This window comes from Oryzias melastigma, linkage group LG12 (genome assembly GCF_002922805.2).
Source record: "Oryzias melastigma strain HK-1 linkage group LG12, ASM292280v2, whole genome shotgun sequence".
Lineage (NCBI taxonomy): Eukaryota > Metazoa > Chordata > Actinopteri > Beloniformes > Adrianichthyidae > Oryzias > Oryzias melastigma.
Window position 1 is genome coordinate 16575698 of NC_050523.1, and position 10496 is coordinate 16586193.

Below are 10496 nucleotides of genomic sequence, written 5' to 3' on the forward strand. Positions count from 1 at the left end.
AAAAAAAAATGTTTTTTATTCCTCTCATATGACTAAAATCTAACTCAAGTACAAACTAAAATTAAAATAGTTGAATTCACTGGATCTCTGTTTAAATGTTTTTTTTTAGATTATTTTTATTGAAAATAGTCTTCAACTTTTTCCTATTACTAATAGCATAATACTAGTTTAGAAAAAGCTTTACTGAAGTCCTTCAAACTCAAATTGAATCAACTGATCTTGTGCAACTTTGAAGAATTTTTTTACTAGTTTCATTTGTTTACTCTTATTTTTGGTGACCGCTGTGCGTTAAAACTAGCGTCAACAAGCTAAGAAGCGTCTAACTTTAACTAGTATAAATTAAGGCTCTTTGACTTCACTAAAAGATGATTACTGCTTGAAAAGTTTTCCTTTGCAGGTTTCAGTCAATGCTTTGAACGTCGAACAGAAACATTACTGGTATATTGATCTAAAGAGACTGATTTTTGCTCACCAGCTCAGTCTTTATTTTGGATTTCACACTTCGTCTTTGTCCAATGTCATGGATTAAAACAGCTGCTGGATGGTAAGAATGCACTAAATACTCAAACGACTGAAGTGACGTATTCCGGGGTACGTCAGCTGCATATTAGTGCAGTAGTATGTGTATTTCTCCCCATCGTTTAATCACAAGAAGCCCCATCGGTTTTCACAGACAGTAGTGTTTTATTGAAGTGTTTCTCTGAGACATACATGAGCATCCTTTCTGCCCAATAATACAAACTTTAATATTTCTTCTTCGTTTTCCAGATGTGATGTAATAAAAATATAGAGCGGGAAATGAAACCAATTTCTGTTGGAGATGGAAGGATTTCTCTCAAGTGTCCTCGACAGCTTGAATGTTTAATCCATGTTTTCTCATTCCACCCAGCGAGGAAGTTCACCAAGAGGAGTAGGAGAAGAGCGGGTACTGGCTCCAGTCCTGCATGCTGTGGTGCTGGTAGCCCTGCTCTAAGGAGAAGGGTGGATGAAGAGGAGGAGGAGGAGGAGGATAGACACTCTGTGTTTGGGCCTTGTCAGCGGATGGGAGTTGGAATCGATCCAACTCAGCCGGTCTGGAGAGATAAAAAAAAAAAAAAATAGTAGCTCAGCTTTTTTGTGTCAAAAAGATGTAGTTTTCTATGCAGACCTGTTGGGCTGGAATGCAGCGTACGCAGGAACCCGCTGCTCCTCACAGCCGTACTCGTACTCCTGCAGCTCCAGGGGCTCGCCGTGCACGCCGTCTGATGACTCCTGCTCCACAACCGACGCTGAACAGTGGCCCTCCTTCAGTGGCTGCTGATGGTTTTCTTTTGCCACAGAGTGGGAGGCAGAGGGCGCCCTCTCCAGGCCTAACAGGGAAACACGTCTTAGAACCCATCTTCTGGTTTATGGGACAAACTGAGGACGACTGGTCACCTGTGCTCCCAACGTTCTTTCGTGAACTTCTTTTGCTCGGGCGACACCTGAAGATGCATTCAAAGCCTGTCTGTACTTTTTAAATAAGGTTGGTTTGACTTTTTTTTTTAATTTTTTTACCTTTTGCTGTGATAGTGGGTGCCTCCTTCCCTGAAACCTTTAGCAAACGGGTTGTGGTCGATCTTCAGTTTTGTGATCTAAAAGAAAGCGAAGATTTGCAGGAGAGCTGGATTTTACACTTTTGTTTTTATTTTCTATTTTTACCTTTGGGTTTTGGTAAGCAGTGACTGCAGTGAAAACGGTTTCTGGGAAAGAGAAGGTCTGGAAAGATCCCCAGCGGACGGTGAAGGAGCTGTCCGCCTGGATCACATGGAATCGTGGGTAGTAGCGATGCATGGAGTGAAGGATAATCTGCTCAAAACAACAAAGCAGACATTAAAGGGTAACCAAACCCCAAATCAACTTTGTTTTTCTCTTGACCTCTATAAATGGGGCTTTAAAAGTGCTGTCTGTTGGTCATTGCCAAATTTTCGACGATTTGCAAGAAAGTTGTTTAATTCTAGTCAAAAACCGTCTGTATGCTGCCCCCTACAGGTTAAAACAAAGTATTACAGTTGAATTTTGTGATTGGTCAAACCATTTAAATCCCACGTCATGATCTATAGCTCCAGTAATGAGAAGAGTTGTTGTCCACCCCACCCCTATTTCAAATTTCAGCTGTAGGCAGAGTCAGCCTCCAACTTCCCTGTTTGGTTACCCTTTAAAACAATATCTACAAAACATGAATTTGTGTTTTTTTAGTGACTTGCATGGCCGTGCTGGTCCAAAGTGTTGTTGGTGAGCTTCATTTTGAGGAAGGACAGAGGCTGTTTCATCCAGTGCCTCCCCGGCGCTGGGGAGTCCGGGTGGGTGTATGTCCGACATGGGGGCTGGGGCTCTGCCGTCCCGGCGACCTCCCACTGCTCCTTCTTCCACTACAGAGAGACGGAGAGGGGGGGAGGAATACAAGCACTGTTACCAAGTGTGAGAGCTCAGGATATGTGAGATCTTCAACCCCCCTTTCCTGCAATTAGATTGCTGACTCAGCAAAAAAAAAAAAAAAAAAGTTGTGTATTTGGGGATTTTGCTCCCCACATTTAAATCAGCCAATCAGAGCTCCAACTCATCATTTTTGTTCTCTCAAGTGACCAAATGGTGGTGAGAGCACGACGACCGACTGATAGCGTCCCTTCTCATTTGGGATGCTAATTGATTGGGCTTCCAGCTGGGAGTGCACAAACAGGAAGCAGTAAAAAGCTTTGATATGCAGCAGTTGGAGTGGGCAGAGCAGCGTCTGGCTTTTAGATTCAGCCTCGTTTTTAATCCAAAGACAGAGAAGAAGGACAGTACCTTGTACTTGCAGCCGTCCACTGGAATCATGTCCACCATCAAGACGTAATTGGCCAAAGGCTGAAGTCCTGACAGAGCGATGCTGCAATGTGGAAACATTCTCCTAAAGGAAAAGCAAAAGAAAGAAAAACTGCAACCTTTAAGAGTATAGGAGCCATTTTGGGCCTGTTTTTCACTGATCAAATCCTAGAAAGAGCCACAAAGTTTTATTTTACACTTTAGGAAAAAGCATTACTGCATTGCGTTCATTACATTGTTTTTCTTTAAATAATATGAATTATATGTATTTTTTGGCGTGAAAACCCCCTACAAAAACTTGCATTTTCTCAAGATGTAAATTTGTTTTTGACTTTTGAAAGAATCTCAAATGATTTCCTTTCAAAATAAAAGACAGGATCATCCCAGTGTAGCTCTAGACAGCTACTAAAATTGTTGTGCAGCATACGATAAGTTCTTTAAAGTCATTAAAGATCAGACTTTTTAACAAAGTTTTCTTAGTATTTGAGATCTGAAGGCCTCTTCAGGTCAGCAGGGATCTAAAACTCATGACATACCTGTAGTTTATTTTATAAACGTAACTAATCTTAATAAAAAAATGCAAATCCAGTAACCCTTACTTTACAAAAAAATATTATTTGATCCATAAAGCCACTATTGAAGGGTTTGTATGTTACAATTTTGATCAAATTCAGCTTCTTTTTTAAAGCGCTCTTACCTGCCATGCTTTGTAATGACCATCTCAGTCCCAATGTCGTGGAAAGACTTCCAGAGTTCTGCGTTCTCCAGCGTCACCTTGATGGATCCCTGCAGGTAGGTCTGAGCTGTTGACTGGGATAAAGGCATGCTGGCATTCAGGCTGAAGTCTGGGAGGAAGATTTAGGAGAATAGACTTTTATTTTGGAATTCAAATAGATGCAAACTTCATTAAGCCAATTTAAGGATAAGTTGGTATATTGGAGTAAATGTCTTCACGCTGGAAAGTCTTTACCTGATTGAATTGTGTGCAAACATTGTTCCATGAGCGAAAACTCAAAGCAAGTCAAGTTAGGACGCATCTAAAAACTTCAGCGCCTCAGGCATCCTGTGATGCTGTGATCACGTCTAGAAGGTCCAGCGTCTGTCTGCCTGCTGGAAGGGCAAAAAATTAAAAAAAAAAAAGGATCTTACCAGAGATGCTGTGCATGTCTTCTTATCCTCAGGAAAGCCACTCAGTCGAGTCAAGAACCACAGGGCTCCGTCCTGCAGAGGTCCGAGTCTTGAACTTGATTGGCCATCACGGGGAGGGTGTGGCCTAAACTGCCCAGAGGGGAGAACACAGAGGGGACAGGTGAGAATTTAACCTGACCTGAACCACGTAAAGGTTTAGTGGTGTGGCTGTTGGGTGACTTTTAGGACAGAAAAATGCTGCAAGAAGTGAATAAAAAACGATTCTTTATTCTAAGAAGCCCAGTGTGAAGACAAACGGGTCACTTCCTGGCAGCTTGGGATGCGGATTGAAAACAAGATCAGAGAGATTTCAAACCTTTGTTGGAGAAGACAAACTAGAGTTTAGATGTGGCCTTGACAATGGTTGAAGATCACCGGCCAAACGGCTCCTGCCCCCTCGGCTTTAGAGTATTCAGCAGCATTTAGAGGGCCGTTCCCATGGAAATGCTGAGAGGAAGGTGGAGCAGGGCAACAGTGCTGCAGAAAACAAGTTCAGTTCAGGAAATAAGATCTAAACAAGAACAAAAAAATGTACTGTCACATATTTATTGAACAACATTCAAATAATAATAATAAATTGTTCCCTCAAGTTAATAATCTGTGGCCAAGAACAAGTATTCTGTGCACACAAATTAGCCCTTTGTGGCTGGAAATGTGTACTTTGTGCACACAAACAGGTATTGTGTAAACAGAAAGGAGTATTTTGTGCATACTGTGTACACGAAATAGCATTTTGTATGGGAAACATATTTTTTATTGGAGCACAAATTAACATTTTGTGTACAGAAATTTGTATTTTGTGTTTACTAATTAGTATTTATTATTTTTTAAGGACATATTGGCATTTTTGGGAAAAAAATGAGCATTTTGTATGCACCAAATAAAATTTGTTAAACACAAATGAACATTTTGTACTAGAAATTAGCATCTTGTAGCCAAAATTAGCATTTTGTGCTAGCAAAATAGCGTTTGGTGGCCGCAAATCATTATATTTGTTTTGCACAAATGATGATCCCAATGTGTGTGTTATTTTTTTTCAGCACAAATTAGCTTTTTGTGGCCAAAAATGAGCATACTGAGTGCACAAAATAGCATTTCGTGGACAAAAAACAGCATTTTGTGTACACAAATTAGTATTTTTTAAGGGAAAATTGGCATTTTTTGGAAACAAATTAGATTTTTGAGTGCACTAAATTAAACAGAAATTAGTCTTTTGTGCAACTATTAGGCGACTTGTGCCCAAAAAGCAGTTTCTGCTAACAAAATAGCATTTGGGGTCCAGAAATTATTATTTTTTTATGCACAAATGAGTATCCTCATATGTGCACTCAAATTAGTATTTTTTTCCACAAGAAATTAGTATTTTGTGTCCAAAAGTTCATATTTTAGTACTTTCAGTTCCTACTACTAATTTGTGGCCTCAAAATACTATTGTGTGCACACAAATCAGTATTTTTTGAGGCATAAAATTAGTATTTTTTTTACACAAAGCATTTTGTGTGAAGAGTACTATATTGTGGCTACAAATGAGCATTGTGTGTGCACGAATTATTATTTAGCTCAAATGAGCCTGTTGTTGGCACATAATTTATTGGCCAACAATTAGTATTTTAGTATCTTCCATTTATACTACTACTAATACTACTAAATTGTGGCTTAAAAATTGTATTTTTTGTTCCCAAAATAGAAATTTAGGAACACAAAATGTAAATTTGTGGCCCCAAAATGATATTTTTACCCACAAAATACCAGTTTATATGCCCAAAATAGTAATTTGTGCACACAAAATAGTTACCGGTTGCAACAAATTATTAATTTGAGGGAATTGTCATCATGACCAAGGGTTCATACAGATCAATCACCTTTAGATCATCTTACTTCTCATTCTAATGTCTGGTTTAAACTTTCATAAAAAACATCCAACCTTATTTACATAATTACACTCAATAATCTTAAATACAGGCCTGAATGCTTACATTACATTACAGAAACTTAAGGATTTAGACAAATCAAAGATGAAAAAAGTAACTTTAAACTAACTTTACAAACACAATGCTAATTTGAAATGACAGTGACCAAAAGCATAAATGATAAATTGGAAGAAATGAGAAGTTTTCTATTTTTTGTGTGTGCTTTGCTTAATCATGAGCGTTTTCCTGGGAGATCAGCAGAGCTTCTGTCTGACTCAGAGCGCTCGACTCTAAACGAAGACGTGTTGAGACATTTCTCTTCTGCTTCACTCAGACTCAGACTTGAAGATGGAATTTGTTCTGCTCCTGCCCTGGGCATGTATGACTTCAGCTATGCAGCAGGACTTTCTGAAGGCCGTGAAAACCCACTGTGAAGCGTCGTTCATGCTTTGCAGAGAAGGTGGGCTCTGCAGCCGGGAAGCGTGAAAGAGAACGCCTCATTTGCTGTAACATTTGTTTAGCTGACTTGAACACAGCCCTTTCTGCAGTAAAAATATCATTCGGCACAGGAAACTGTGGTTTGTGAGAATGAGGCCGTGCTGCAGCTGAGAGATGCACGCCTCGACCTCCACGGCGGCAGCTCCCAGATGTGGCTGATGTTGGGTTCACCGCTCTGACGATGAAGGGATCTGGATAGTAGGAGTACTTTCATTTTCTTGAAAAGAAAAGGAGGTGAAGAGATAGTAGAGTTCTCCAAGAGGTGGAGTTCAAAGGTGATTTAGAGTCAGGTTGTGTTGATTCAGTCACTCGTCAGGAAGAAATGAAGAAGCTCAGAATTTCTCCTTAAATTCCTCTGAAACTGTTTTACGGTCAGCCATTTTGACGTCATTGGGGGTTGGAGGCTCTTGCTCGTAATGGGGCCAATAGATGTGTGGGAATGTGTCACTGTGGTGACAAACCACTCTGACCGCCGTCTGCTTCGAGAGAGAATCTAACGTCACACAAACCAACTTCGAAAGAACTGACGGATCCCCTTATGTGTGTGTTTGAGGTTTATGATCAGATGAGAGATTTTAGGATTCAAATGATCTTTTTAAGATGTTCTTGTGATGACGGAGGACATTTATAAAGACATTTAAGCTTAAAATTGCATTTCTGAGTATTTCATTACTTTCATTTATTTCATTTTCACAGCACAAAACAATAAATTACTTAAAATTGTAGTTCTTGGTGAAAATGAAAGAGGACAGAAAGAGAACTCTTTATCTCTGCCCCATTCAACTAAACCAACTAAACTATTTTAACCAAATGTATATATATATATATAAATATCTGTAATGCAACATAAATGCATCAAATAGCTCAGAACTTGTTCCCAATATCCTTATAGTTCATATTGTTTTAGCATTTGTTTTTTCACAGTTTTTAAAAAAAAAATAATAAATTGAATTGAATGAAAACACCTTTTTCCTTCATTTTTGTTTTGAATTTCAAAGTTTTCAAAATCTCATGTCCTTTTAGATTTTCTATTTTTTTCCAAAAATTTGTATTCAAATTGTTGCAAATCAGGCAAATATAAAAAAAATTCAACTGGAAAAAGAGCATTTAACAATGTTCTGGGCAGACCAAAAGCTCTCGGCTCCAAACTGGGGGTCCGAGCGGCCACGCCCACAAGTCAGAGGGGAATTTGTAATGAATTACTGCCGCTTTGCAGAAACTATGTCCCACAAGTTTGTTGATTTTGGCTAAAAATGGCTTAATAATAACCAAAAGACCACTAGGAAGACTTCTAAAATAGTTTAAATTATGACCACTGTAAGGCTTTAAGGATTCTAGTCTAATATTTATCTTTTTTGGTTTAAACTGATGTTTCATAGAACATTTGATTTTGATTTGTTTATTCGTTTCATTCATAAAGAGAGCATTACATAAATAAATAAATAAATAAACAGATAAAAACCTTTATAATGTTAGTCAATATTCACATTGTTTAGTATTGAGGCTGTGTTGAGTCTTTTAAAGTGGAGATAAATTGGGTTTTATAAATTTAAAGGAATAAAACCCTTTTTTTAAACAATTAAATATTTTTGCTTTCTTAAAGACATTAAAATCCCATTTCTTTATCTTAGTAAACTTTTGCTGCTCAAAATGTCAACTTTTTGAGTGTTAAGAATACATTTTTAATATGGGAAATCATGAAATATAAAAATAAAAATGTGTGAATGACAGGGAGAGAGGCAGAAGTGGAAAAGAAAGAGTAAACGTTAATGAAGAAACCAGCGTGAGCAAACGTCTGAGACGGATAACTACAGATAGCACCAAGGAAAGGAACTGAAAGGGAAGTTCTTAAAAGACTGTCATTTATAGAGGTGGCTCAGGACAAAAACACCAATTCCAGAGCTGTAATTAGGTCCAAAGAAAGTTTGAGTCTGAATCTCAGAAATGTAGGCCTCTGTATCAAAATGAGAAACCATCAATCAAAGAAGGGAACAGAAATCCACAATGAGAAGAAATTTAAACTGACTCCCTCAAAGATTTCTGCACAACTTTATCTTATAATTTTCCAAAATTAATTTCATTCCTGCTTGGTTTGAGATGCAACCCCCAGATGTGGGGAGTGATTGGCCTGATTTGTCACTGCCACCATGCAGTGCTGTTCATATTTATCACCAGCAGGGGGCAGCAAAGTGAGGGGATTTGGCTGCACAGGTCACTGTGAGGTAGCACCTGTGATGGGAAACTTTTAAGTATTTAGGATTAGCAGAATAAATAAGTAAGTAAAAGCATTACTTAAAAAAACTCATATACTGCATTTTATTGTTCAAAAAACCCAGATAACTGTCCCTGTTTATATGATGATTTGTTAATAATCTGATAACCACAATCAAAAAAAGAAGAAAATTTTAAAATGTATCTAATTAATCTGCATTAATATTTTAGATAATACAGAAAGAAGTAACATTTTTTTATGGAGTTAGAACATTTAAATATATACAAATGTGTGGGATTTTTCAATTAAAAATTTACAGTATTATTTTTTTTAAAGAAAAGAATGAAAATAGTCTGAAATATAGTTCACTATACAATGTTTTAATTTTACAGATACTAATACAGAAAAAAGTGCTTTAAGTGGCTCTTTTTTCCCCCGCAAATTTAGAACACACATATATATATATGTGGGATATTTAAATAGAAATTTTACAGTAAATAAAAAATAAATAAAAAGAAAAGAGTTAAAATAGTCCAATATACATGTAACTATTCAATACATTAATTAAGAAATTAAATTACATATACTCATTCGGAAGAAAGTGCTTTCGGTGACATTTTTTATAAAGGTTCAGCATATATTTCTGGAAATTTTTCAATAGCTGGTTTACAATAAATATGCAAACATATATATAATAAAGAAAAAAGTAAGAAAATGTGTTTTGAGGGACTTTTTTCCAAAGTTTGAACAGACATTTCTACATTTGTGGGACTTTTCAATGGTAATTTTAAAGTAAATATTTAAAAATTACAAATTTTTTGAAGAAAAGAGTAAGAAAAGTTCAAAATACAGCTTAGTTTTCATTCATTTTATGGATGTTAATGCAGAAAAAAGTAAATCAGTGTTCTAAGTTATTTTGTCAACAAAGTTAAAACAAATATGTTTATATTTGTGGGACTTTTCAATGGAAATCTTACAGTAAATTAAAAAAAATATGATGAAAACTGATAAAAGGTGGACACTTGGATTATAAAAAATAAATATATTTGTCTGCAAGGCCTGGTGATATGAAGCCTAAAGCTCAAAGTGTATAATAAATCGTGTTGTTGTTGTCCTCTGCAGAGGATAATGAAAGGCTTAATCTTTTAGTTTTTGAAACTCTGATAATGAGTTCATGAAGCCAAAAAGTAGGGCAGCAAAATAGGCCTTCCTCCCTCTAATTAAAGACTTGCTCTGCCTGCACAGGAAGCACTAAAGACGCACAAACAGCAGCACATTGGAAGTCGTGCACTCGTAGGATCATCTGTCACCTGGTGTCGCTCAGACTTTAATCAGTGAATTTCCTGGAAGCAAACTTATTAAACATTAGTCAAGTCAGTTAATCAAGGATCGTATTTCCAATCATTTCTAGCCATCTCCCCATCCGTCTGATAACTGTGACAGCATCACCTGAAAAAGCCAGGCGGGTCAGCAAACAGGAGCGTATAGTCGGATGATGAAACAAAAACACGCCAACCCGTGACTTCAATTTCGATCAGCTGCATTACTGTTGCTGCACACGGTTTCTTGTCTGATGATTGTTTCTGGTTTCATCTCCAGATCAGTTCCATTATCCGGCTGAACTCTTTGCTCATAACTCGTCTGAATGTAGGAATGCTGAAGTCTAAGCCTGAGTAAACAAATACTCAGCCCTGCACCAAGACAGTTCCCTATACATCCCCTATGGATCAGCGGCGTGAGTGCTTACAGCTGAAATTGCTTCCTTATTTCTGCCACAGTCTGTGCAGGGATGACATTTCATTTCTTTTTTTTTCTTTCTCTCTGCCCTTGTTTGTCTTGTTTTATGTTTGTTGGTGACTTTGCTC

General features: G+C 37.4%; 1 protein-coding gene across 1 annotated transcript; it reads right to left on the minus strand.

Annotated features, from left to right (window-relative positions):
- Positions 1 to 660: 660 nt before the first annotated feature.
- Positions 661 to 4612, minus strand: LOC112163386 (T-box protein VegT). The gene is made up of 3 exons (XM_036214649.1): positions 3973 to 4612; positions 3521 to 3668; positions 661 to 2908 (listed from the first exon to the last, which is right to left on the minus strand). The coding sequence occupies exons 1-3, from the start codon at positions 3986 to 3988 to the stop codon at positions 2596 to 2598; spliced, it is 477 nt and encodes a 158-aa protein (XP_036070542.1). The 5' UTR covers positions 3989 to 4612; the 3' UTR covers positions 661 to 2595.
- Positions 4613 to 10496: the final 5884 nt, after the last annotated feature.